We start from the raw sequence: 25,688 nt of genomic DNA, 5'->3' as shown, positions 1-25,688 counted from the left end.
CTCAAGCTCTGTACCTCGAACCATGGAAGCCACATCGGGGGCCCCCCTGGGGACCGATATACCGGCCAGGGGAATGCGAGGTTATCATATATAAGACTGGGGCGTGAGCACGGTTTTCCTTTTTGAACAAAAACAACAACAAGATATATCATCGCATCCCTCTTTATTCCTCCGTGATCGCTGCCGTTTGACAGCTGGCTAGCGTCTACGACATGGCTCCTGATCAGACCAGCCCATGGTCCCAGGACGATGACCACCTATTACGCCAAAACACACCTAACACACAGCATACGCATAATGAAGAAGATCCATCCCACCCCTCTGTGGCCCTCATTGGCCCCGAGGAGAGACAGAATCTAGTTCGGATCGCGACTCATGAGTCCATTAGGCGGCGTTCCAGCGTCTATACCCAGCATACAGCTGTGTCTGGTCGTCCAGATACTATGGGTACAATCCGAGAGGACGACCCCTGTCTTGACCCCCAGACGGACAAGTTCGATCTCGGAAAGTGGCTCGCATATGGTCTCGGTGAGCTTCGTCAAAAGGGTGCTCTCGATCTTCGACCAGGCATCGTGTTCAAAAACCTTTCAATCTCAGGGACTGGCGCGGCCGTTCAATTCCAGGATACTGTCGCATCGACCTTTACTGCCCCTTTTCGCGTTGGCGAGGCACTTCGGAATCGTCACTCTCCGCCCAAGCGGATTTTGAATGAATTCAATGGTGTGTTGAAGAGTGGAGAGCTTCTTCTGGTGCTTGGTCGCCCGGGTGCGGGCTGCAGTACTTTCCTGAAGTCACTTTGTGGTGAACTTGATGGCTTGACTGTCAATGATGACAGCGTGATACATTACAATGGTAACGACACTCTTATTATCTACATGTGTACCTGCTGACATGATACAGGCATCCCTCAGCATCAGATGATCAAGGAGTTCAAAGGTGAAGTGGTTTACAACCAGGAGGTATGTCTATGCTGTCGTGAGCTAGCATGACACGCACTAAATATGTTATAGGTGGACAAGCACTTCCCTCACCTCACCGTTGGCCAGACCCTCGAGTTTGCCGCCGCTATGCGCACTCCACAGCGTCGTATCAAAGGGTTATCTCGAGACGAACACGCGAAGCATATCACTAAGGTAGTCATGGCTGTTTTCGGGCTGAGCCACACGTACAATACCAAGGTTGGAAATGAGTTTATCAGGGGTGTCTCAGGAGGAGAGCGCAAGCGTGTTAGCATTGCCGAGATGACTTTGGCCGCAGCACCTTTGGCGGCATGGGATAACTCGACCCGTGGTCTCGACTCGGCCACGGCGCTGAAATTCGTCGAGGCTCTGCGATTGATGGCTGATCTGACAGGCTCAGCTCATGCAGTTGCCATCTACCAAGCGAGCCAGAGCATCTATGACATCTTCGATAAGGTGTCGGTACTCTACGAGGGCCGCCAAATTTATTTTGGACGTACTTCGCAGGCGAAGGCCTTCTTTGAGCGACAGGGCTGGGAGTGTCCCCCGAGACAAACCACAGGCGATTTTTTGACATCTGTTACCAACCCCCAGGAACGCCGGCCACGTGCAGGCATGGAGAGCCGTGTTCCTCGCACCCCTGACGACTTTGAAGCTTATTGGCATCAGTCACCCGAGTACCAGGAAACGCTTTCCGAGGTTGCTTCGTATGAAAAAGAGCATCCTTTGCATGGCAACAAGGTTACCGATACACAGTTTCACGAGCGCAAGCGGGCTGTGCAGGCTAAACACACGCGACCCAAGTCACCATTTCTGCTGAGCGTACCCATGCAGATTAAGTTGAACACGAAACGCGCCTATCAACGGCTATGGATGGATATCCAGACCACTGTATCAACAGTCTGTGGACAGATCATCATGGCCCTGATCATCGGCTCGGTTTACTACAACGCCCCCAATGACACTGCTTCTTTCACTTCTAAAGGGGCGGCGCTCTTCTTCGCCGTCCTTTTGAACGCACTGGCAGCTATGTCTGAGATTAACACGCTTTACGCCCAGCGACCGATTGTGGAAAAGCAAGCTTCCTATGCTTTCTACCATCCAGCAACAGAGGCTATTGCGGGTGTGGTGAGCGACATACCGGTAAAGTTCGCTCTCGCAGTCGCATTCAACGTTATCCTTTACTTTATGGTCAATCTTCGACGCGAACCGGCACAATTCTTTATCTACTTTCTGATCTCCTTCATTGTTATGTTTGTCATGAGCGCGGTCTTCCGAACTATGGCGGCGGTCACGAAAACCATCTCCCAGGCCATGTCGCTGGCAGGAGTTTTGATCCTGGCTTTGGTCGTCTATACTGGATTTGTGCTGCCCGTTCCTTCAATGCATCCCTGGTTCGAATGGATTCATTACATCAGTATGTCTCATGTTCCTTTTGTCCCCTAGTTGACTCTTGCTGACTTGCTAGATCCGATCTACTACGCGTTTGAAATACTTGTCGCCAACGAGTTCCACGGTCGCGAATTTCCCTGCTCTTCATTTATTCCGTCATACGCTGACATGAATGGCTCTTCCTTCGTTTGTTCCACGTCCGGATCAACTGCCGGCGAGAAGCTCGTCAGTGGAGATCGTTACATCGCCGTCAATTTCAGGTACTACTACAGCCACGTGTGGCGCAACTTTGGGATACTGATTGCTTTCTTGATCGCGTTCATGGCGATCTACTTCCTGGCCACGGAGCTGAACTCGTCCACCACCAGCACAGCCGAGGTATTGGTCTTTCACCGCAGCCAGAAGCGCGCCTTGTCGCGTGCTACGGGCCCAAAGTCTGCTGATGTTGAGAATGGAGTTGAGTTGAGTACCATCAAGCCGACTGGCACGGAAAAATCGGAGAATCTTGGGGGACTCGCTCCGCAACAGGACATTTTCACCTGGCGCGACGTGTGTTATGATGTCGATATTAAGGGAGAGACTAGACGGCTTTTGGACCACGTATCAGGCTGGGTGAAGCCTGGAACCCTCACTGCGCTCATGGGCGTCAGTGGAGCAGGAAAGACAACCCTTCTTGATGTTCTGGCTCACCGTACCACCATGGGAGTGATCACCGGTGACATGTTCGTCAACGGCAAAGGGCTGGATGCTAGCTTCCAGCGAAAGACCGGGTATGTTCAGCAACAAGACCTCCATCTTCAGACAGCCACTGTTCGGGAATCACTGCAGTTCAGTGCTCTGCTTCGTCAGCCGCCAAATGTTTCCCTCAAGGAAAAGTACGACTATGTCGAAGAAGTAATCTCCATGCTGAAGATGGAAGACTTTGCTGAAGCAGTAGTCGGAGTTCCGGGAGAAGGCTTGAACGTTGAGCAACGCAAGCTACTAACCATCGGTGTGGAGTTGGCTGCACGACCAAAGCTTCTTCTCTTCTTGGACGAGCCTACAAGTGGTCTTGATTCTCAGAGTTCGTGGGCTATCTGCGCATTTCTGCGCCGCTTAGCCGACCATGGACAGGCGGTTCTATGTACCATTCACCAGCCTAGCGCCGTTTTGTTCCAACAATTCGATCGGCTGTTATTCCTTGCTCGCGGCGGTAAGACTGTCTACTTCGGACCAGTGGGAGAGAACTCGCGCACACTTCTCGATTACTTTGAGACCCATGACGCTCCACGCCCTTGCGGAGAGGACGAGAACCCGGCCGAGTACATGCTCGAGATGGTCAACAACGGCTCCAATGCTAAAGGAGAGAACTGGTTCGATGTATGGAAACAAAGTAGCGAGAGTCAAGATGTCCAAGCGGAGATCGATCGCATCCATGCCGAGAAGGAAAACGCAACTGTCGAAGAGGACTCTGAATGGAGCCATACCGAGTTTGCCATGCCATTCTGGTTCCAGTTGTACCAAGTCACCTACCGGGTCTTTCAGCAGTATTGGCGCATGCCCTCATACGTGCTGGCGAAATGGGGCCTGGGCGTGTTTGGCGGCCTTTTTATCGGGTTCTCTTTCTACCACGCCAAATCCTCTCTCCAAGGATTACAGACGGTTATCTATTCGATCTTCATGCTGTGCTCTATTTTCCCCTCCCTTGTACAGCAGATCATGCCTCTTTTCATCACTCAACGGGACCTCTACGAAGTCCGCGAACGTCCCAGCAAAGCCTACAGCTGGAAAGCATTCCTAATGGCCAACATCATCGTCGAAATACCGTACCAAATCGTTCTCGGCATCATCGTCTTTGCCTGCTACTACTTCCCAGTAGTAGGCATCCAAAGCTCCGCCCGACAAGCCACCGTGCTCATCCTCTGCATTGAATTATTCATCTACACCAGTACCTTTGCGCACATGATAATTGCAGCAATGCCTGACACCGTCACAGCCAGTGCCGTTGTCACTCTCCTCTTCGCCATGTCCTTGACTTTTTGCGGTATCATGCAGTCGCCTTCCGCTCTCCCGGGCTTCTGGATCTTCATGTACCGCGCATCCCCGTTCACGTACTGGGCGTCGGCCATGGTGTCTACACAAGTGTCAGGAAGGGAAGTGGTGTGCTCGTCGTCGGAGCTGTCGGTTCTTGACCCCCCAACGGGTCAATCCTGCGGCGAGTATCTTGGACAGTATGCGGAGCTTGCTGGGGGGAATCTGCTGAACCCCAATGCTACGACGGGTTGTGAGTACTGCTCTGTGAGCACGGCGGATGCATATATCAGTATGACGGGCATTGTGGCGAGTGAGAAGTGGAGGAACTTTGGGATCTTTTGGGTGTATGTTGTTGTGCAGATTGCGGCGGCGGCGGCGTTTTATTATTTGTTCCGGGTGAAGAAGTGGCGGAAGCAGTGATGCCTGCCATAGATTATTCCTTGCTTCTTGACTTGATTTCCTCCTTCTTTTTCTACATTGTCTATATTTTGGGTGTTCGGATGCGTATATAGGTGCATTTTTTGTTGATATATTTAGACTAGACATACAGTCATGATAGATCTTAGAATTTACGATCATGTCTCAAGTTACTAATCTCTTTTCCCCCGATTACGCGTCTAACACTCACATTCACAAGACTCCTTGTACCGAGAATCTGAACAAGTTGACCCAAAGTGCAAGGACTGACGCATGTCTCACATTAACCGCAGTGGCTGCCTCGTGAAGGCGGCGTCTGAACACCCGGGATGGCAGCCCCTTGCAGATACGATAGTTACTCATGGAATGAAGAGTCACGACGTATCCTCGTTCCTTTAGGATATTCTACTTGGGGAGGTATGAAACATGCCATAATATCACTTGCTACGTAACATACCATGTATCACACCGACCTTTGTATGATACCCACTCACTCTAACACATCCATGGACATACATACATAGTCCTAGTGATGTACAATCCGAGCTAAACATACATCACCCCAGAGTTAGTACTAACTAACCGATATAAAGATCATCAAGACACGCATATACACGACCAACTGATCTTCTATACATTCAACTCCCTTTGCATTGGGTATCATTCATGCGATCTACCCCCAACACACACACACGCAAGGAGATCATCCCTAGCACGTAGCAGTGTTCATTATATCATAAGTATTGATGAATTGAGGGTTGAGGGTTGAGAGTATAAATCACCTCACTTCCTCGTGGTAGCACGACACTTCACCTCCTTCCTATTCTATCCCTCCAAGATAGCTACTACTTACTCTTACTTATTCCTGTCACAATGAAACTCTCCATCCTCCTCCCTATCGCAACTATTCTCTCGTTCGCCGCGGCGCAGAGTATCCCGGATTGTCTTGTATGTTGTTGTTCCTGGACCTTGTCATGGAAAAACGATGTGGAGGGAGTGTTGCTAATGATATCAGGGCAACTGCGTGGAGTCCAGCACGATCTGTGGCGACGGTGATGTTAATTGCTATTGCACCAATACCGGTTTTCAGCAGGGTGTGGTGGATTGTTTGAATAATAATGGGTGTGGGGATGAGGTGCAGGGTATGCTTCCCCCCCCCCTTCTCTTTTGAAGTGGATGGAGTATATGAGGATGTGACTGATGTTGGGTTGTAGCTGGAATCGATCTCCAGAATGAGATTTGCGGGTCGTCTTGATTGAGTGAACAGTGCTTTGAGGGAAGTTGGGGACGATGGAGCAGCGTTTATGATATGCATGACATGAATGATCATTACTGATGAATCTTTTCTATATATCATCTATCCATCTTAGGTGTTATCTATATCTATATAGATATACATACACAGAACCTGAAATAAAGTACAGTAAACGCAGATGTAGTGGGAGGTATAATCTATTCCCACTCGGCCAGCAACTTCTCATCTAATCCCACATAGCCCTCGACAATCTTCATCCCTCTAACCCTCTCCTCCTCGATCATTTCCCACGTCCAATCCGATACCCCTTGTCCTGTAGCATGACCATCCTTACTCAACACCTCCCCCACCCCCTCCACAATCCCCTCCACCGTCCCCTCTTCCTCCTCCTCAACCACCACTTCATCCTCACCCTCCCCATCACCAACACTCCTCTCCGGCAACATCCCACTCGCCCTCAACACCCTCTCCGGCGGCACAGTAACCCACCCCTTCTTAACCACATACTTGCTCACAGCCGTAGCAAACACCTTCCCCTTCCCTCCATTCTTCCCAGAATTCATCCCCACAAAAGCAGACAACACATAAACCCACTTCCGATCCCACCCTACCACGCGACTCAACACGCGATACCTCTGCAACGGCCCAATCTCCCTCTTAAAGCTAGTAAAGGTCGACCCCAGCGCGACATACACCTTCTTCCCCACATTGACCTTGGCATTCTCATCCTTCCCGTTCTTCAACTCGTGGTCGAATTCCAAGCTCACGAGCGCCAAACCCGGTGTGTATACCCTTGTCACGATGGCTGTGCGGGAGATGTCCAGATCGGAGAAATACGTGCTGTTGGATTTGTGGAAGTTGTAGTCGGTTTCCCAGAGGGAGGTGCGCGTGGTGAGTGTGTACGGGTGGAAGATCGGGTGGGTTTGGATGTTCTTTTGGTTCTTGCTGGTGAGGGTTGGAGATGGGGGACAGGTTGGGAAGGGTGGGGAGGTCGGGGAGCGGCGGAGGTTGAGGAGGAGGTGGGTTAGGAGGCGGATCTATTAGTATTCATTATCTTTCATTAGTATTTGGCAGATACGAGTGGGAGGGGGTTATGGGATACGTACGTGCCACGAGAAAGGAATGTTCTTGAGATTGAGTAATGCGAGGACAATGGCGAGGGATTTCCAGGAAAAAAGTGTGGGGAGGATGACTTCGCGGAGGGTGGAGAGGTCGGCCATGATGATGAGTATTATGTATTATGTGTTTATGTAAATGTGGATGAATGTACAGTGGGAACGGGGATTCCCCGGACTTGAATATGGAGAAGAAGATGAGAACAGGAAGAGAATGAACGAGTGGAATCCTGCATGAGTTTAAATAGGAGACTGAATCAAGGAGAAGACAAGCTGTTTGTTTTGTAAGAAAGTAAGCCGGAGACTCAATCTTGGGGCGATCTCGGAAAAACTACCTCGGTACTTGGTACCTCCGTCGGAGTTATCTTATCGCAGGTGATTAGCCCTGATTTTTTTGGGAAGTCTATTACTGAAGTGTAGAGGTCATGTAATGTTATATATGCGGTAACTTGTGGTAATATATGTTTTTAATTGTCATATTACCTTCGATTAGATTCGTCGCAGTGAGAGCCTACATCTGAATTACCCGAATCGGTAGTGTTGATTAGCTGCCTCGTGGATATCCACTTTCGAACATTGTATACCTGTTCAAGTGTGACGGTTCTGATATATTACTTCTCTCTCAGACTATATCTATTTATCACGAAAGTGAAAGTAACCTGTGTAATCTGTCATTGATCTGCATTTGAATATTTGCATCTACCACTGTCCATAGCACTATGCAGCACCATTAGCTCAGCTCAACTAAGCGCTAACGAGCTAGTGAATGAGACTAAATGCATGAACGAGCAAGCCAATCAATGCAATCCTCCAATTGCCGACAAGTAAGCGCTAGCTTAAGGCAGGTGAATGAAAAGACTATAAGATGCCTCTACTACAACACCAAGACCATCGTAGTTCAAACATCAAATATCCCTTCTCACTACACATTCCAATCAACAGAATACAGCAGATCATACTCTCCTACTTGATACTATATGTACATCAACACCATGGCAAGCCCCCAAGACCGCCACCCTGAACTCTTCCGCCCCGTGAACAGCGAATCCCCACGAGGCAAGAAACGCACCGTTCCACTCCAAGTCCTCTGCCTAGGATTCAACCGCACCGGCACTGCCTGTAAGTAATAACCAACCGGACACCAGCCACTCACTCTAACCACCAAGACACTGAAAGTATGTATGTAGCGATGTGCTCCGCCCTCGAAACCCTCTCCTTCCCCTGCTGGCACTCAATCCACCTAATGTCCGACAAGTTCGGCACCATCCCCATGTGGCAAGAAGCGATCGACCGAAAGTTCTTCAACGCACCAGGTCCCCTCTACGGCCGAGTTGAGTTTGATCAACTGCTCCACGATTACGCCGCCATATCCTCCGATACCCCGGCCATCGCCTTCTCGGAGGAGTTGCTCAACGCGTACCCGGAGGCCAAAGTAGTCCTGGTGGAGAGGGACATCGACTCGTGGTACCAAAGCTGGATGAACGGCGTGATTGCCAATACGTATGATCCTATCGTGACCATCATATATACCATTGATCGGTGGTTCACGCACCCGCTGGGGAAGGTGCATAAGTCGACGTTTGAGGGGTGGTTGGGGATTAAGGGACCCGAGGATGCGAAGCGTGTCAGTCGGGAGAAGTATAAGGAGCATTATGCGTTGGTGAGACGGTTGACACCGCCTGAGAGATTGCTGGAGTTCAGGTTGAGTGAGGGGTGGGAGCCGTTGTGCGAGTTCTTGGGCAAGCCGGTGCCTGAGGTGCCGTTTCCGCATTTGAATGAGAAGAAGTGGTTGGATGAGAAGGTCAAGATTGTGATGTGGAGAGGGATGATGAGGCTGGGGTACAGGGTTGGGTTGTGGGTGTTGGGGCCGGTGGTGGTGGCGGCGTTGGTTTATAGGGTTATGGGGGCGTAGGGGTTTTTAACTAGGCTGTGGTGTTGAATGGCATCTTCGTATTGAGTAGTCCACTTAATGGGAAGCTACTGACACAATCAAGCAGAAGAGAAAACAATAAGAATGAATTAAAATTACCCCAAAGCTCGGAGCGCGTACTCTCCACGTGCAGTTTGTGTGATCATTGTCCGAGCGGATGCTGCAACTATGTCCAGATGTGCTATGACAATTGTATACTACATACTCTGTCCCATTCTATGATCAAATTAATGCTTGGCTTAACGAACCTATCAAAGCAGATACCAGAGACAGCCACGAGTCCAATCACAATACACCCAGTACAGACCCAACGAATACTTCCTCTTCCCCCCAACACCAACCTAAACCCCCAAAACTCCCACCTAAAAGATAGCCATACAATTCGGCGGACTCGACACCCCCGTCTTACAATTCAACGGACTCGAACTAACAAAAAACGTCCACCTGCCCAACCTCTCACAAACCTCCTTCAACCCCTCCAGATCAAACATCTCCCCAATCGGCACTCCCCACCCAGCAAGGAGGAAATGATGTAGATCCCACTCCTTCTCTACCGGCGGATACACCTCAAAGCTGACAGCATCGCCCGCCACAGCCGCGAAATGCTGGTCCCAGAGGAACCGCACCACGCGCTCGCTCTGCTCTAATCCTGCATGCTGAGGGGTTTGCTGTTGACTATACTCGACCTTTTCTTCATCCGACATGTTATCCCACGTTGTCGGTAGACCAACGCGCAGGAAGAGAATGTCGCCCGGTTGAAAGGTGATGTTGCATTCCTTCGCGATGGTGAGGACGTCGTCCAGGGATACGGTGTGGCGGGTTAGGGCGTTTACTGTTATGCCCTTGGTTCGCTGGATGTAGGAGGCGTAGTCTATGAGGACGCCGCGGCCGGCGATGCCCTTCTTGGCCCAGTGGGCTATGCCGATGCGAGCCGAGGACGGGTCGAGGATTTCGGTGGAGGTAGTACCGCCGTAGAAGACACGGCGCTCAGGGTCGTCGGGTGTTGGGCCGGGGCGTTGTGGTGTCGTAGGCCGTCCCATTGGGAGGATTGCTGGGGATTGAAGTGGTATTCGTCGTCGAAGGCGTGGCCTTCGCTGACCCATTTAACCTGGTGGGCGAAGGGTTTGCGGCCGAAACCTGTGTTTTGGTTAGTTGATGAGAGACGATGGGGGGTGGAAGGAGGGGTACCTGGTGGGTTTAGCTTCTCCAGGTCCCAGTTGAGGCATACGCGCTCGCCAGTCTGGATTTGGGTGCGTGCTGCGTTGGCCACGACTGCTGGGGTGAGGAGACGGAGCATCCCTAGCCCTTCGTCGGCGGAGTTGGGAGCTGCGGGCCAGTAGCGCCGCTTGTCGGGGAGGTCGTCGTAGGTTTGGGGAAGGGATTCAGCCATGGTTGTTTGACAGTGGGGGTATGGTTGAGAGGGAGTTGTGTTGTTTGTGAAGAGTAGGGATTACAGGTAGAAGTGAAATGAGAGATGGTAAAGAGCGTGAGGGGTTGTTTAGTTGATGATGGATTGGCGGGTGGGGAAGCCATCGGAGAAAGTCCGGGAGATCCATACGGTGCTTGCTTCACTTAGGGTTCATCCGCCTATTGTTCTGATATACTCCCATGTTCAGTATTCCTAATGTGGACACGAGATAGTATGTCTATTATAATCTTGGCATCGTAGATCCTACTCAGATTCGGTCAGACAGATTATGCAAGGGGTACATCATATGATACGAGATTGCGTGAATAATCACCTCGGAGGATATTCAATGTGACAGGTATTGCAACACCCAGAATAGCACTGAAAAAAACCTTGTCTATTCAAAGATCTGAATGTTCATCGGAGTGTGCAATAGATCTACCTCGCCTTCTGCTTCCCTTTCACTTCCCCTCCCACCAAACACACTATCAAACCCTGCACACCCTGCAACACCACTTTAAATACATATTCCAACCAACTAACCTCCCTCACTGCACACCCCTTTAGTCGACTATCAGCAACCTGAAACGGAATTTTGGCCCCAAGCTCCCCGGCCACCCCAAACGCACTTGTAAACGCATCCTCATGAAACCCATACATCGTCCAGGCTCCCACGTAACTGATACCTCGTGTGCCCTGAATCCTCGGTAGCATGATCTGCGCCCGCACCGCCGCCGGAGTAAACAGAGGATGTTCGTACTGAAACACTCCCTGGATGGTGCGCTCATCCGGCATGAAAAGCGGATTCATCGTCACCAACACCGACCCGAATCTCGCATACGAGACCCCTTGTGCCCGGTTCATGTTATATGTAACACATACCTGGTCTGCCGCGCCGTTGCTCAGATAGTTCCAAGTGGACCAGACCCGGCGGTTCTGTGGAAGGAGGGCCTCGTCGGAGTGGAGGACTGCAGTGTTGGTGGTTGTTTCGAATGCTGAGAGGATGGATTTCTCTAGCGGAGTTGCTGTTTTGGAAACTAGGGAGAGTGCTTGGGGTGCAGGCGTAGCCAGGATGACATGGTCGTAGGTGGCCGTTGTGCCCTTGGCGGTGGTAACATTGACCTTGCCCGAGTCTGGATCATTCACGACGGAGACTATGGGCTGATTGAGAAAGACACGTTCTGAGGGAAAGTCGGACATGATGGTATCAATGTAGCTCCTTGCGCCATTTGTCACACCAAGCCACTCGAGTCCGTTCCCGAGCGTATTAAGGAGATTGTGATTGTATCTGATAGCATTAGCTTTGCATCAACGTGATATAGAGATAAAAACATACAAAAATCGGATGAGGGTCACGGCGGGGAATTGCAAGTTGCACTTGTCCGGACTCGTGCTCCACGTCGATGCCGTCAACGGGATTAGGTAGTTGTCGCGGAAGAATGCCGAGTATCCCTCCTTCTCGAGGTACTCGCCTATCGACATGGTATTGTCCACATCCGGGAGACGAAGAAGGTCAGGAGCGAAATGGTTGAACCTCACCATGTCGAACACCATCCGCCACATTGACAGAGAGAACAGGTTTCCGCCTTGAGCGAAAAGGTTTCTCAAGGAGGACCCTGCCCATTCAAATGACCCCGAATCGGAGAATCGCGAAACACTAAAAGACATCTCCGAGGGCGTGGTTGGGACATTGATGGCTTTGAGGAAGTTCAAGAAGTTGGCTGTTCCGTTAGACCAGGTGTGAAGTACGAGAGAGGGAACTCACGATAGGTGGAATTGTTGAGCACAATAAATCCAGTGTCGACCTGGACGCCATCTTCCCCCTTCTTGAACTCTACAGTATTGATGTGGCCTCCAAGACGAGGAGCCGCCTCGTAGAGGTAGACCTGGTGAGGGGAGTGCTGGTGAAGGGCCCAGAGGGCAGCCATGCCAGCAGCTCCGCTGCCAATGATGGCTATCTTCTTGCTAAATGATGTTAGCCAAATCTCAGCTACGGTATATAGAGCACAGCACCTGTCTTGCATGTCGTGTAATGAGCGATCTTAACGATATTCAGTGTACACTCTGTAGATCATGAGCGTGATTCCTGCTGGCTACTGGCTATTTATGTCCTATATGATACTCTACAGAAAGATTGACCAAGATCTTGTTGCCTGGCAGCGGATGCTACTTCACTCAAGTAACAGCATGACGTGCTTTGTCACTCTGCATGCAGATAAACTGTATGTGTACATTCCCTTGCCATGCTCCTGCAAGCTAGAAAAAAATCACTTCGACCATTCACTTCCCAGAATTCACCGCCCGAGTTACGTTTTCGTAGCACGTACCCCTGGTCTTTGTGTGACCTTAACATTCAGCTGATGTTGTAGCAGGATGTGGCGGCTAGTCCGATCATTTCATGGTATTCCACCAGATTAGGGTTCTATGCCGAGCAGTCCGAGCGAGATGTTAAGCTCCCGGTTCGCGTCACACTTGTTGATAAAGTTTGGGTTGATGTTGGCTGGTCATCCGGTCCACGGTAAAGCCAGTAATCTTGTCGAGGTTATAAACCCGCAAAAAAAGATAGACTGCGGAAACGGGCATGCGTCAATTTTGTGTCCACTGGACGAATTATCGTGGAGAAGGCGAAGATGACGTTAAGGAGAGAGGTGACTAAGTTACCCTAGAGCTAGCTGCAGGGTCACGAATATACGCCGAGATTCCTCCGCCCATAGCATCATCAAAGTATCCATGGTCGCACAGAGAAATCCGATTTGGGATGTAAATAACACTAACTTTTTCATTGTACCAGACTTTCAGTGAGTGAGTAGGTTGCATTTGACCATGTGTGGCTACAGGAGTATTTGTTGGGCAGTAGCGTTGAATCAATACCAATAAACTACCGCTCTACCGCACCATATGACAAAGATTTGATCAGACAGTGGTATCATCTGGAGAATAAACCAGACTAAGGGTGGCCAAGAGACCCCACCCCACAGCCAGGAGGGCGACAAGAACTTCGACTTCAAAGAGTGGTACGTGCCCAAAGGCAAAGTAGCGACTAAGAAACAACTTCATCACTTGCATCCCGTAGTGCCTCTGCTCAGCAGGACTACAGCTGGTCAGCACGTAGTAGTCCAGGGCGGACAAAGAACGCAGACCAGCACTCGCTGCGGGCCGCTCCTTTCGGAACCAGGCGATGATTCGAAAAGCGAGACAACCGGGTCTAGAAAGTTTGGCAAGTTCTGGAAACGAGCCTGATTCGTCACAGAATAGATCCCGAAGAACATTCATGCGCGACACGCGCAGGAAATCATGTCCCGCCAAGAGTTTGAAGACTTCTTCGGCGGTCAAGGCTCGACTCTCTACGAAGGAGGTGTAGAAGTCCGGCCGTAGAACCCGAAATCCAACGGCTTTGTCCGGGCATTTGCTCGAGACTGCACGCGCCGAAGGTGATTGCATGATCTCGACCGCGTCGTTGGCAAACAGTCCTGCAGCGGAATACCGCACGGTAAATGATCCGTCAGTGTTCTCCACTCGATGCCGTAGGTATCCCCTAACAAAAAACTCGAGCGATCGTTCGAGTCGATTTGCGCGCCGACTGATTGTTTTCTCCAATGGCACCGGCAGAGACCAGACCCGTAATTTCCGTTGCACATGCAGCATTGCAGCCTGGAAATAGATGCGTGGCTCCGTCAAAGCCCCCACCCACCCCCACGATAAGATCAGCTGGGATCGCTGGTAGGCGGAGAGAGCAGCTGGGCGGATCGCCGGCCCCGTAGCGCGGATGGAAGCAATGAGTCGGACCCGATTGGAGGCAACAAGCACGATCCGACTGTCGATCGGCCTTTCGCACCGCAAGGGATCAGCGGTGGTTAGGGTATATGCCATGCCCTCTCGGGGATTGAACGGTGAGACATGAAAGTCTTTCGACCAGGTGCTGGAGAAGCGGTTCAATGTATGGCAAGGCTGATCTGCAGGATCGGCAACACTAGTGTCCCCGGATGTTGACCCAGTCGATAGGAGCAAGTACATATGCCGCTCACCAAAGTTGTTGTTCACCTCTAAGATAACGGCGGCCAAGGTTTTGTTGATGGAATATAGATACCAGAAAGAGACGGGATTAAAGACATGGCCTAGCACTTTGGGAGCAGTAAGAAGAAAGACGTAGGGGTAATCTTCATCCTGGAGGCGCTGGGTTGAAGATTAGTGAGACACACGCGCAGATGACGGACGGTTTTACCTGACTATGCAGATACTGACGAAGCTTCCCGTGCAGTCCAGCATGGTTGCCTCTTTCCAAGTAATCACCAGGATCCACGGTAAACCATCCAGAACCGACCACAGGCAAGTTGTATTTCTCAATACTGTTGCCCCGCCACCGAACAGGCAGCACAACCCAAAGATAGGGATAGGAGAATGAATGAACAACTGGATGTACCCTGGTGTGTCGAACCCGACAGGGGTAGAATATCGGCTCAGGTATCCGGTGCAAATCTGAATCTAAAGAACGTGTAGTCATGTTGGAAGAGACAGGCAATAGCAGAGTTGGTATTCGTGCGGTGGACTAAAAAGAGTGCCAGTCTAGGCGGCATTTAACAAATAAATACGCACTGCACCTGCGCAATAGCTATGCTGGCTCCTTGCCATGGTGAAAGGCAAGGCGTTGCTGCCGTGACAGGCGGCACAAATTCACCTGCATGGGTACCTTACTACCTGTGGTATCTTCTTGATTTGAAGAAGCTAATTTGAATGATACCGTCCTTATCTGTGTGCTGATTACTGTGTCTTGGCTACTTGCATGCGACCAGCGAAGGTGTGTCAGACTTCGGAAAACAACTATCATCTGTGTGCACGGTCTGCTAGAGACCTGAATGTTACTTGCCGAATAGACTTTGGCAAGAACTCAGCTCATCATGTGGAGTTGATCACCGTTGCACAAAGTGGGTGACATGACTGCGTGCTGCTGTCTGGTAAAAGACATGACGTAGGAAGCACCTGGGCAGCAGGAAGTGACTGAGAACCATTCAACGACTGAAGTCTGTCTGCTTTGAGGTGAATGGAGTGTTGGTATGTGATGAGTGAGGGAGATTCCAGTCGTTGTTCTCATCGGCAGGTGCGAGTCTCTCCTTCTGCCGGATCACGGGACAACATCTCCAACGGGTTGAGGGCCTGAGGCCATTTCAGCCCTCTCAAAATGGAATATATCGTGGTCCGATAACATTTGTTAATAAGAGAAGGTTTAACTACTATCATGGCCATTGCTGGCAGAGTGTGCTTCTCTGAAGACATTGACCCGACCTCGCATTGCAGAATTGGTAACATTGGGAACGGCACAGGCGGCTATATGCGATTGGGTGCCATGGGGTGAAGGTATGTTCATAGCTTTTATTAATCACCTGGCTCAGGATAATAGAATTTCGAGGATGGAATAAGGTTTCCTCTGTCATCTCTGACGATATTAGACAGTATTACCCTCGACGGGAACAAACCGCACCATCAACTTCCTCCCCTTTGGCAATGCAATGAACTCCAAGTGCTGCTCAATATCTTCATCATCCACAACCTCGGGCAAGTAGTTAGCATATACCATCGCTATAACCAGCTTAATCTCCAGAAATGCAAAATTGCTCCCCAGACACATCCTTCCGCCGGTTCCGAACGGATAGAACAAGCGCCGCATATCATGGATCTTGTCATCTTTTGCATCCATCCAACGCATGGGAATCCACTCCTCCGGAGACGGAAAGACCTCTTCAATCCGGTGCAGTGAGTATGCAGAGGAACTGACCTGTACTCCGCCGGGGATATAATACCCATGTATCCATGCCCCCTCTGGTGGAGTCACCCGGGATAACGGTGCCGGAGCCGGTGCGTGTCGTCGGAGAGTTTCCCGGACGATGGCATCCAGCAACGGAAGTGCATCGATGTCTGCCAACGGAGGCAGTTCGTTTTCCATCTCCTCAGTATGCCTTAACGACCCAGACAATGTAGCCAGCTCCTCTCTCAGTCTTGTTTGCAAAGGCGGCATCTTCGACAGCTCCCACATGATATACGTGATGGTAATACCAGTCGTCTCATGCCCCGCCACCAAATGATCCAATATCTCCGATGCAACGGCTAACTTCACGTTTATATCCTCGCCAGATACCTTTTTCTTTTCCTCCAACCCCCCCCAAAGCCGATCATAAACCACAGCCTGCGTCACCGGACCTCCATCCTCCTTCGAAAGACCAACCCCCTCACACAACCCCAAACACCACCTCTCCACAAAGCCCATAAACCTATCCTCCCTGCTCAAGCTCTTAAAAGCCTCATACTGCCCCAACCACACTCCCCAAGAAGCCAAATCCTCCAAGAACCTCGTCCCACCCTGCGCTCCAAATACAAACCCAGAGGTAAAATCCATTCCCACAGCCTGGAAAACAGGCAACACATTGAACACCGCACCCTTCGCAACGACTCCTTTCAGGTACTCCCCCAATCTCCTAACTACCATCTCCCGCCCCAGAATCCTAATATCCCCCGACCTGAGCAGATAGCTCTTGGCATAAATCCCACTGAGCAACCTCTTCTGTTCCCCGTGAGCTTTATTCTCCAGCATACCAACCATGTTCGGCGCATGGAAGTTTATAAATGTGTCAGCATAAAACGCATGTTTTTCGAACGCGCCCTGCGTATAGATTGCCCGCAGGCCTTCAAGCGAATTGATGCTGAGTTCGGTAGGGGAGAGGCGGATTATGGGCCCGCGGGCGCGATGGGCGGTGTAGATGGCTTTCACTTCGGTGGTGCGGTTGCGGTGGTGGGTTATCCATCTGGTGGTATATGGAGAGAGGGCGTGAGCGTTGGGGATGCGAGAAAGGGGGTCAGTGAAGTATTTGTGGATGAGGTAGATGATGGGGAGGATGGCGATGAGGAGAACAGAGAGCATCGTTATTGTAGTTGCGAGTAGGTAGGGAGTTGTTGAAAAGAGGGATGAATACGAGGGAGACGGTGTTTAAGTATGACGGTGGATGCATGGATGCATGCTAAACCGGACTAATAATTTAGGGTTCTCGGAAGGCATGGGTGCATCCTTAGTGCAGGCAACCGGTCTTTGAGTAGTTATGAGGTGCGAGACTCGATACTGTATTATTCGAGCAGGAAACGCTACTACTACTTATGGAACCCTTGGTCATTATCTATAAATACTGTGTGCATATCAGACTATAACACGAAGGTATAAATCTAACCTGCCAAGGTCATCATCAACCAGCCCTTGAAAGTATTTCAACCCACCCCATCTCAAAATACAACTCAACCAGCTACATATCTTCGAACTTTATACACACTCCCCATCTCACTCCTCATCAACATCAACATCAGTTCCCATCGCCACCTCCCTAGTAGCTTCCAAATCCGCCTGCAACGCCGCAATCTTCTCCTCCAACACCCTCACACAATCCCTCCCCAACGGCATCCTCAAAAACCCATATCCAGCATATCCATTATCAACAGCTACAACCAGAGCCCTCGCCGCTTTCTCGGGATCGCCTTTAATCCATTTCGTCGCTGCGTCCATATCCTTCGATAACGCCATCATCTCTTCAACCGGCGTGTCCTTGTATACATTACTGTATCCCTTCTCCAACCCGTCCCCACTAGGAAAGACCTGTCGGCCCGGGAATGGGGTGCGGAATGCACCGGGCTCGACGATCAGAACTTTGATGCCGAAGGGTTTCACTTCCTGGGAGAGCGATTCGTGGATCGCCTCGATGCCGAATTTGCTGGCGGCGTAGGTGGAGCGGGCGGGGCGGGCGATGATGCTTTATTTTTGAATCAGAGTTGTTAGGCATGGTTTCTTGGGACAAGTTGACTTGACATACCCGGCTCCACTACTAATGAGAATAATATGTCCCGACCCCTTTTCGCGCATAATAGGCAGACAAGCCCTCGCGGCCCGGAGGGGGCCGTAGAAGTTGACTTCCATCTGGGCGCGGATTTCTTCCTCGCTAGAGATAGTTTAGCCATTGCCATTGACAGATGAAAGTAGAAACTACATATATCTCCTGGAAAGGAATAGAATGAAAAGCGTACCTTGTATCCTCCACCGCCCCAATAAACGCATACCCCGCACTATTCACCAACACATCCACATTATAATCCACAGCTACCTCCGAAAACCGCTCATACGCATCATGCTGAGCAGGATCTAGACAAACCCAGATTCCCCCATCGGAAGCGAACTCAGGATAAGAAGACTCGGCCTTTTCAACGTCGCGCGTCGTGCCAATGACCCTGTGATTGACAGTGAGGGCCGCGGCGGCAATGGCCTTTCCTAGGCCTGAGGAGGCTCCGGTGATGAGCCATGTCTGGTATGGTTCCGTGCGCATTGTGTATAGAATTTAAGATTGACAATGATGTATGATACAAAGCTACAATGCGAGGAGAAGGTACATGCCTTAAATGTTGGTAGCTGAACGGAGACACCGGAGTTAAGCGCTTAAGTCCCCGTATTCGGGATATTCGTCTACGAAATTGAAAGGATCCATGAATGTTATCTGCGAGCACGAACGATAATGGTTGGTGTATATTTATGGTGCTTATGTGGATCTGTCATCATCTAGTAACATCGATATCTCCGGTCCAAAGTAATCTGCACTCAACACACTATCTCCATTATTACAACTCTGCACCACCAACCTTATAAATCTCATTATACCCCCCTAACGCCACCTTCCTAAGTGTCTTTCCATCCCTCCCCGCAAACCTCCCCGGATCCAACCCCCCCTTGATCTCCCCATCCACCTCCTTCCCTTCCAACACATCACACAAAAACCTAGCAGTGCCTGCCGCATGCGTAACCCACACCGCAGCAGCCAGATACACGCCCTCTAACCCAGGAACCTCACCCACAAGGGGCAAATTGTCCGGCGTCATGGAGAAAATCCCATTGAATGTTTCTCTGGGGGTAAGACCAGTTTCGGGTGGAATGAATCCCATCGCGTCTTTCAAAGTGTTGTCAAACTCAGAGATCCACTCGCCGATGGCCGTATCCTTTGGTTCCTGCGCGACAGGGGCATGGTTGTATGAGCCGAGGCCGTAGAAGGGGCCGTGGTCGCGCGCGTAGACGTGGTGGTCGGGCCAGCGGATCCATGGGGATGGTACCTTCTTCTGGTCGTGGTAAGGCCCGTACATGTATGGATGAGCGACGGGGACGATGGGGATAGGGGTATTAATGTCCGGTAGAAGCTCAGGGGCCCAGATACCCGTAGCGAGGATGACAGTCTTAGCGGGGATGAATCCAGCTGTACCTGTATTCAAGCCATCTACGCGACCATTGCCATCTTTATGAATACCAGTAATATCTGCTTCGATGCACTCGACGCCTCTAGCGCGCGCTTCATCTTGATAGAACCTTGTGATACAGGTAGCATTTGCTGCACCATCACTGGCGAAGTACAACGCACTTGTGACATCCTCCTTCTTGATCAGGGCTGGGGCCATGCGGGCTGCTTCCTCCGGAGAGATAAGTTCGGCAGGGAGGCCTGCTGCTCTGGCCGAATCATATCGGCGCTGGAGACGCTCTGCGCCTGTCTGGCTCGTAGCCAGCTCGATCCCGCCGATGGTGTCGAAGCCGCCTGGGATCGTGGTGTACTCCTGCACGGTGTCTCTGGCGAGGCGGGTGAGGATGGCGCTGTCGTTGTATTGGCCGACGAAGCCGGGAGCGTGGCCGGTTGAGCCGTTGAGGGGGGTTAGAGAGCGGTCAAGGAGGATGATTTTCTTGGTCTTGTTGTTGTTGGAGAGGTAGTATGCTAGGGCCGAGCCGACAATGCCGGCGCCGATGATGGCGATGTCGGCGGGTTCTCGGGTGGATTGCATGGTGGTAGTAGTAGCTGCGATGTTCCGTGGGTAGCTTGCAGGTGATTATTGAAGTAGTTGGGACATCGTTGGTATTTAAGAGTCGAGGCATGGCGGAAGCCAAGATCCTGGCCGCGTGTGCTTTGCGGGTTCTTGTTGAGTCACCTCGTATACTAGTACTGTTTAGCAAGTCTTGGAAGCTATATATAGTGTCGGTTGAGACAAACATATCCACATCCGACGGAAGATTGACGGGTGGACGGAATGATGTCATAACTTACTTCAATAGTATAGATTCGATTAAATACTGTCAGTGGAGCAACGTAGGTGACATGTAAAGCATGTAATATCAGACATCAATATTATTAATATAGCATAACTCATGCATTAAGTATACATTGTATCCATCACCATAAATCATACACCATGATCACTACGCCTCGATCTTTCCGGGTTCGCCCGCGTTGCGTCCCAGATATGCCGACTCCTCGATGTTGTTCAACTCGTCTTCCTCCTTATCAAGCTTCAAGTTGCAGAGGAAGAAGAGATTTCCACCGACGAAAGCCAGCACGGCGACGAACCCATAGTTCCAGATCAAGAGGGGATCGGTTGACAGGGCGGTAAGACCTTGCTGGATAGCAGATGAAATGGCGTTCATGAAGAGGTAAAGAGATTGAACTAGTACTTGTTAGTAACAATTTTACTGACACATGCAGGGAAGAGGGCTTACCCAAACTCTTCATGTTCTTCGGCGCCTTGGTATACGCATACTCGTAACCAGTAATGGAGGCGAAAATTTCCGAAAAGGCAATCAGCACGTAAGGCACTGCCTGCACCCACACGTTGATGGGAGCGGCCTCGTCGCAGGTGCTGGGGTGGTCGCCACATGGGCTCAGCTTGTAAATGTAGTATTGCGTGACGGCAGCGGCAATCATGGATGCGGAGGCCAGCAGGTATCCAACATAGATACGCTTGATCGGGGTGAAGTGGAAGCCCATCTTGCGAAGACCCGGGTAGACGAACTGATCCATGATCGGGATGAAGATAATGAGGGCAAGGGGGTCCAGGTTGTTGATGATATCGTTAGGCACGCCGTGCAACTGCATGGTGGCCGCCTGAGAGGTCAGGTTGTTGGTCATTTGTCCGTAGGCCAGCCCTGCGGGGATCAGTTAGAATGAACATATGGCTTCAGGTCTAGATGGGGAGACTAACAGTAAAGAGGGTACCAGGCAAAGACAGCACAGGCCTTGACGGCACGACGCACTTCTTCGACCCAATTGTCATCAAAAGTCATCCAACTGGGCTTGTTGGCAAGACGGCTAGGCTTGACACTATCCCAAAACTCGGTAGATTGGCAGCGGTGGTAACTAATATCGTTAGCAAAGTTATCAACAATGCTTGTGATAGACTTACAATGTGACAGGGTTCCAGGACCATTGGCCACGAAGAGCCAGGCTCCACAGCTGGAAAGCCTTGGTCACAACCGATCCAGTCGGGGGCGTCACCGTGTACCGCTTGCGACAGAAGAACAGAACAATTGGACAAATACCGAACATGATGGTCGGCAAAAGGAACGCCAGCCAATATCCCACGTACTTCTCTGCGTACACCATGGCCACGGATCCGATAAGGGAGCCGACGTTGATCATGAAGTAGAAGTAGAGGAAGATGCGAGTGATGGTCTGCGCGGGATCGACGATAACGCGCTCACCGGTCTTAGGAATGGTCTTGATGAAGAGTTTGGTCTCCTTGTATTGTTCGGCGATCAGGGGCGAGATGTTGGATCTGTGGCGGTTAGGCTTGACTCCTGGAGGAGGATTAACAGCACGTACTTGAATCCACCCACACCAATACCGAAAATCACCAGACCAACAGCGAAGCAAGCCAATGCACCGTTCGCATGTACAATAACCGGGGGTATAGAGGAGATGATGATGATGATGTGACCAAGCATAGCAAAGCCAATGGAGACTTGGATGGTTCGCATACGACCCCAGTATTCATCGGCAATCCAGGCACCCAAGATGGGCATGACGTAGCACCAGAAGGTGTTGACTGACACTCAGTTAATATGTTTTTCATATTCGCGATGTTAGAAGAGGCTTACAGGTAGTCAGTGCAGTGGAGGTCCGTTCACCCTGGCCCAGAGCACCCGACTGTCCACTGTACCCGGCACCCGTGGTGGAGCCGGCGGGGAGAGGCTGCTGGATAAAGTTGACATCTATTCAAGGTCAGACACAGCTTTTTAACAACCTCCTGCTACACATACAAACTGCAGTGGTTCCATAGTATGAGAAGCGCTCGCACAGTTCGACAAACGCGACCGTGTAAGCTGTCCAGCTGACCGTGTCAGATACTCGACGCAGTGTCCGCTCCTCTTCCTCGGTGGGGTACTCGCGCCCATCATCGTGGACATCGTGGATAGATGGCACGGCCGACACCACCGCGGTTTCTTTCTCGTTAATGGGGAGATGAGACTTCTTCTCTTCATCTGCCTGGATCTCTTTCTGGGGAACGTGGGCCTGTGCGACATAGACCAGATCGTCTGCGCCAACGGGATCACTCATCTTGGCGAACACGGGCCCTGACAGGGTCTAACTGGAGGGATGGAAAATGGATGGGAAAGACGATCGCAGAAGAAAAAAAAGGGATCAGCCTGGGGAACAAGGAACTAATAAAGCCTGGGAGGCGAGAAGCAGCCGGGAGACAAGCGACCTAGTGAACCGGTTGGGTGTTGCATTTGGGTAAGCTGCAACAGGCTCGCTTCGGGGCCACTATCAGTGCGCGGAGACTACTCCAGATGTCTCGAAGCTGGCTAGTGCCAAGGCCTAGTTTCCACCGGTGCAGCGTCGGAGATCGGGACCCAATATGGATGGTAGCCACTATCTACTTTGCATGACAGCCAGTATCACGCGATGGGTTGGTGCACTTCTTCGCCGCTGTCTATGCGGCCAGGCAGTGGGGAGGCTTATCCAGGGAGGTTCTAGCGTCCATCTAGAACGCACACAGCTGGCACCCGGACCTGCTCTGTTCCATGTTTCTGTGGCAAACATAGACGTTGCAGCCCGAGTGGCATGTGGTCCAGAGTGGATAAGAAACTGGGGGAAGCAGTGTGGGCAAATGAGGTAACGTCCATACGGGTGATTAATCTGAAGTACGCGCGATCATTTGTCCAAGTCCCTGCATGGTGGCGGACGAGCAGGATTAGCTTCCACTAGACATCGTGGATTCCTCGCGGTGGGAAGCGACGCTGCTATCGGACTATCTGAGGGCGGATTGAATAGGAACGGCGCCACTAGTCATGTCTGATGGCACCGGCTAAACTAGTCTATCTAGCTTTCTCGCCAACGCGGCAAGTGTAGTGGCTAATGCAGCCGGATGGATGTCCAACCGTGGGATTTTCCACAATCCCCGCACTCCCACGCGTCTCTCCTGGAGAGGCACAGGGGTGGCAGGTGGACACGGCGAGTAGGGGGCGTCTACTCTGTCTCAGCTCCCAACCACGCAGGATGGCTTGTAAAAAGCAAGTATGCGAGCTGGAAAGGAGTGAGACTCGGAGTCACCGAGAGAGCTGGGGTTAAGGCTGGCTCGGGGGGACCGTAACAGGAAGGATGGAGAAAAAAAAGCAAGTTCAGGGACCGAGTTGGCCAATGGATGAGGTCCAGTGAGGGCCAAGCATTGCGTGCTCTGACTGGTCCGAATGATGTCTCAGAAGATAAGCTAAACTGAACCATGGAAAGTACGACTGGTATATTATTGATAAAGGAAGCGGAATTAAAATGAGATATCGGGGAGTCAAAGATATGAAACTGATAGAGGCAAGTCGGTGATGACACCACCGCCAGCACTGATAACGGCATCAGCCGCAACCAATCAGGTCTGATAATCGTAAAATGCCAAGGCTTTGCTGGACTTGGCAGTGGAGCTTCGACGAAGCCAAGTGGGTGGAGGCCGAAAAGAATTATCCGGATACACTCACGCCGCTATCAGCCCGATTCCGTCCCCGGGAGGTGGATATCTTTGCCTGCTGCTACTGCTGCTGCACTCATCCTCATGCAGTAGTGTCTAAACTCCCAACGAGATGCCTGATTTATCCACCTATTTCTGACTCCGTAGCTAACCGGGATAATCAAGCTGAACTGATAGCTGCACCAATGGTCTGATGGTTCGAGCAGCTGCTGTGGACGGTTCGGGGATGCTTCCAGGATGGGCACGTCCCTCGTGGCCTCTCAAACCTTTACGTACTGGAAACCTATCAAGCATTTATGGACGCCTGACCTAGTCTCGGTTTGGATTAGTCTCCTCTCCAAATCCCGCTGTTGTAATCTCATCACGTGGGTATGGCCTGGGGCAGAAATTGGCTCACGTGTACCGCCATCCTCTATAGCATTGTCATGGTCACCACCACTATGTTCTTCAGAATCTTGACCCCAGGGTCTGGCAAACGACACATGGCCCGGCTGCTACGGGCAACTTAACCTTACTTATATGTGGGGTTGGCTCTACCTCTCGTATTTTGCAGGGAAAAGCACGCCTTATTCCGGGATTCTGATTCCTGCGGAAAAACGATTAAGCTTCATATTGTTGACTCTCAAACCGTCCTAACGACGGTCTAGCATTCGGAAGTATTCCGACTGCCGACATACCTTAGTTGCCGATATTTCACCTTTGAAGTCCATGCTTCAGTCCCAGCAGTGGACAAGCGCTAGTCAACTAGCTTGGACGCATTACGCGTGCTTTCCCCAGCAAGCGCCTTCCCTCGGGCGTAAGCTGTGGTCACAGAGGCAACGGATACACTTAGAGAGTGTCTGGTCACTTCATATTCTGCTAAGTACCATCATGTATCAGCCCTACGGACTCCAGATATAAATTCTGGACGGCTCTTGGATGCCATGCCGCTATGCTGATCTTCCGACCAATAAGCGGCGGGGAACGCCCCCGCGAGGCTGAGGCTGACTCCATCGCTTCATCCCACAAAGACCTCTTCCTCCGCTGATGCTACCTAATGTACATAAGCATGGAGAAGTCTCATGCAGCCATCTACTTGGAATTGGACGATGACCGTATTGACCAGCTTATGCGGGCCGCCCACCGGGGCTTGCTTCCCGAGGTTCAATCCCTCCTCTATGGCGTTTCCCCCAACGTCCAAGACCAGACCGGTCGGACGGCCTTCTCCTGGGCCGCATCCAGTGATCTCTCACAGGTCCAGTCCTTAGGAAAGCTGAAGGATTGCGATATTCTGTTGCAGTATCTCCTGGACAGAGGTGCCAATCCCGATCTTGGTGACCACCATGGGGAAACGCCTCTCCACTGGGCCGTGAAAGGTGGGGATCGCGAAATGGTAGACCTCCTCTTGAAGAAGGGAGTGTCCTCCGATATC

The 25,688-nt window shown here is 51.2% G+C and overlaps 11 protein-coding genes across 11 annotated transcripts; 3 read left to right on the top strand and 8 right to left on the bottom strand.

Annotated features, from left to right (window-relative positions):
- Positions 1 to 62: 62 nt before the first annotated feature.
- Positions 63 to 4,879, top strand: BO83DRAFT_405857 (ABC multidrug transporter). Its single transcript, XM_025533845.1, has 4 exons — positions 63 to 852; positions 901 to 959; positions 1,011 to 2,376; positions 2,428 to 4,879. Exons 1-4 carry the CDS (start codon positions 213 to 215, stop codon positions 4,782 to 4,784), a joined length of 4,422 nt encoding a protein of 1,473 aa, XP_025391756.1. The 5' UTR covers positions 63 to 212; the 3' UTR covers positions 4,785 to 4,879.
- A 775-nt stretch (positions 4,880 to 5,654) lies between these two features.
- On the top strand, positions 5,655 to 6,036 carry BO83DRAFT_423954 (CFEM domain-containing protein; the record flags this gene model as incomplete). The annotated part of the gene is made up of 3 exons (XM_025535133.1): positions 5,655 to 5,729; positions 5,797 to 5,923; positions 5,996 to 6,036. 3 exons carry the CDS (start codon positions 5,655 to 5,657, stop codon positions 6,034 to 6,036), a joined length of 243 nt encoding a protein of 80 aa, XP_025391755.1.
- A 99-nt stretch (positions 6,037 to 6,135) lies between these two features.
- Positions 6,136 to 7,416, bottom strand: BO83DRAFT_405856 (uncharacterized protein). Its single transcript, XM_025533844.1, has 2 exons — positions 7,143 to 7,416; positions 6,136 to 7,073 (listed from the first exon to the last, which is right to left on the bottom strand). Exons 1-2 carry the CDS (start codon positions 7,254 to 7,256, stop codon positions 6,234 to 6,236), a joined length of 954 nt encoding a protein of 317 aa, XP_025391754.1. The 5' UTR covers positions 7,257 to 7,416; the 3' UTR covers positions 6,136 to 6,233.
- Positions 7,417 to 8,067: 651 nt separating this feature from the next.
- On the top strand, positions 8,068 to 8,972 carry BO83DRAFT_331529 (sulfotransferase family protein; the record flags this gene model as incomplete). The annotated part of the gene is made up of 2 exons (XM_025528272.1): positions 8,068 to 8,270; positions 8,339 to 8,972. Coding segments are annotated over exons 1-2 (774 nt in total), but the record flags the coding sequence as incomplete, so codon positions are not given.
- Positions 8,973 to 9,291: 319 nt separating this feature from the next.
- Positions 9,292 to 10,555, bottom strand: BO83DRAFT_375522 (uncharacterized protein). The gene is made up of 3 exons (XM_025530477.1): positions 10,270 to 10,555; positions 10,181 to 10,218; positions 9,292 to 10,067 (listed from the first exon to the last, which is right to left on the bottom strand). The coding sequence occupies exons 1-3, from the start codon at positions 10,469 to 10,471 to the stop codon at positions 9,444 to 9,446; spliced, it is 864 nt and encodes a 287-aa protein (XP_025391752.1). The 5' UTR covers positions 10,472 to 10,555; the 3' UTR covers positions 9,292 to 9,443.
- A 329-nt stretch (positions 10,556 to 10,884) lies between these two features.
- Positions 10,885 to 12,579, bottom strand: BO83DRAFT_375521 (NAD(P)/FAD-dependent oxidoreductase). The gene is made up of 4 exons (XM_025530476.1): positions 12,503 to 12,579; positions 12,255 to 12,454; positions 11,826 to 12,210; positions 10,885 to 11,777 (listed from the first exon to the last, which is right to left on the bottom strand). The coding sequence occupies exons 1-4, from the start codon at positions 12,511 to 12,513 to the stop codon at positions 10,928 to 10,930; spliced, it is 1,446 nt and encodes a 481-aa protein (XP_025391751.1). The 5' UTR covers positions 12,514 to 12,579; the 3' UTR covers positions 10,885 to 10,927.
- Positions 12,580 to 13,402: 823 nt separating this feature from the next.
- On the bottom strand, positions 13,403 to 14,755 carry BO83DRAFT_423949 (uncharacterized protein; the record flags this gene model as incomplete). Its single annotated transcript, XM_025535132.1, has 2 exons — positions 13,403 to 14,662; positions 14,732 to 14,755. 2 exons carry the CDS (start codon positions 14,753 to 14,755, stop codon positions 13,403 to 13,405), a joined length of 1,284 nt encoding a protein of 427 aa, XP_025391750.1.
- Positions 14,756 to 15,785: 1,030 nt separating this feature from the next.
- On the bottom strand, positions 15,786 to 17,424 carry BO83DRAFT_331524 (cytochrome P450). Its single transcript, XM_025528271.1, has one exon. It carries the CDS (start codon positions 17,397 to 17,399, stop codon positions 15,930 to 15,932), a length of 1,470 nt encoding a protein of 489 aa, XP_025391749.1. The 5' UTR covers positions 17,400 to 17,424; the 3' UTR covers positions 15,786 to 15,929.
- Positions 17,425 to 17,807: 383 nt separating this feature from the next.
- On the bottom strand, positions 17,808 to 18,840 carry BO83DRAFT_405851 (SDR family oxidoreductase; the record flags this gene model as incomplete). The annotated part of the gene is made up of 3 exons (XM_025533843.1): positions 17,808 to 18,273; positions 18,334 to 18,459; positions 18,545 to 18,840. 3 exons carry the CDS (start codon positions 18,838 to 18,840, stop codon positions 17,808 to 17,810), a joined length of 888 nt encoding a protein of 295 aa, XP_025391748.1.
- Positions 18,841 to 19,129: 289 nt separating this feature from the next.
- On the bottom strand, positions 19,130 to 20,464 carry BO83DRAFT_405850 (NAD(P)/FAD-dependent oxidoreductase; the record flags this gene model as incomplete). The annotated part of the gene is made up of 1 exon (XM_025533842.1): positions 19,130 to 20,464. The coding sequence occupies exon 1, from the start codon at positions 20,327 to 20,329 to the stop codon at positions 19,130 to 19,132; it is 1,200 nt and encodes a 399-aa protein (XP_025391747.1). The 5' UTR covers positions 20,330 to 20,464.
- A 203-nt stretch (positions 20,465 to 20,667) lies between these two features.
- BO83DRAFT_354485 (putative MFS peptide transporter) lies at positions 20,668 to 22,923 on the bottom strand. The gene is made up of 7 exons (XM_025529105.1): positions 22,578 to 22,923; positions 22,416 to 22,529; positions 22,141 to 22,363; positions 21,722 to 22,093; positions 21,521 to 21,675; positions 21,039 to 21,464; positions 20,668 to 20,986 (listed from the first exon to the last, which is right to left on the bottom strand). The coding sequence occupies exons 1-7, from the start codon at positions 22,873 to 22,875 to the stop codon at positions 20,742 to 20,744; spliced, it is 1,833 nt and encodes a 610-aa protein (XP_025391746.1). The 5' UTR covers positions 22,876 to 22,923; the 3' UTR covers positions 20,668 to 20,741.
- Positions 22,924 to 25,688: the final 2,765 nt, after the last annotated feature.

The sequence above is a fragment of the Aspergillus eucalypticola genome (assembly GCF_003184535.1).
Source record: "Aspergillus eucalypticola CBS 122712 chromosome Unknown BO83scaffold_4, whole genome shotgun sequence".
In the NCBI taxonomy this organism is placed as follows: Eukaryota; Fungi; Ascomycota; class Eurotiomycetes; order Eurotiales; family Aspergillaceae; genus Aspergillus; species Aspergillus eucalypticola.
Note: the sequence above shows the minus strand (reverse complement) of the source record. Positions and strands in the feature narration are given on the sequence as shown.

Bases quoted from the DNA above. Each gene is read 5' to 3' on its own strand.
- BO83DRAFT_405857 (XM_025533845.1), top strand. From the start codon at position 213: ATGGCTCCTGATCAGACCAGCCCATGGTCCCAGGACGATGACCACCTA. The intron at 853-900 runs GTAACGACACTC...GACATGATACAG, and splicing joins CAGCGTGATACATTACAATG to GCATCCCTCAGCATCAGATG. The intron at 2,377-2,427 runs GTATGTCTCATG...CTGACTTGCTAG, and splicing joins CGAATGGATTCATTACATCA to ATCCGATCTACTACGCGTTT.
- BO83DRAFT_375522 (XM_025530477.1), bottom strand. From the start codon at position 10,471: ATGGCTGAATCCCTTCCCCAAACCTACGACGACCTCCCCGACAAGCGG. The intron at 10,219-10,269 runs GTACCCCTCCTT...ACCAAAACACAG, and splicing joins GGAGAAGCTAAACCCACCAG to GTTTCGGCCGCAAACCCTTC. The intron at 10,068-10,180 runs GTCAGCGAAGGC...GACGACCCTGAG, and splicing joins TCGCCCACCAGGTTAAATGG to CGCCGTGTCTTCTACGGCGG.
- BO83DRAFT_331524 (XM_025528271.1), bottom strand. From the start codon at position 17,399: ATGCTCTCTGTTCTCCTCATCGCCATCCTCCCCATCATCTACCTCATC.
- BO83DRAFT_375521 (XM_025530476.1), bottom strand. The intron at 12,211-12,254 runs GTGAGTTCCCTC...CTAACGGAACAG, and splicing joins GCTCAACAATTCCACCTATC to CCAACTTCTTGAACTTCCTC. The intron at 11,778-11,825 runs GTATGTTTTTAT...TAATGCTATCAG, and splicing joins GTGACCCTCATCCGATTTTT to ATACAATCACAATCTCCTTA.
- BO83DRAFT_354485 (XM_025529105.1), bottom strand. From the start codon at position 22,875: ATGAGTGATCCCGTTGGCGCAGACGATCTGGTCTATGTCGCACAGGCC. The intron at 21,676-21,721 runs GTAAGTCTATCA...TAACGATATTAG, and splicing joins TCCTGGAACCCTGTCACATT to TTACCACCGCTGCCAATCTA. The intron at 20,987-21,038 runs GTAAGCCCTCTT...AACAAGTACTAG, and splicing joins GAAGAACATGAAGAGTTTGG to TTCAATCTCTTTACCTCTTC.
- BO83DRAFT_405856 (XM_025533844.1), bottom strand. From the start codon at position 7,256: ATGGCCGACCTCTCCACCCTCCGCGAAGTCATCCTCCCCACACTTTTT. The intron at 7,074-7,142 runs GTACGTATCCCA...GAATACTAATAG, and splicing joins ACATTCCTTTCTCGTGGCAC to ATCCGCCTCCTAACCCACCT.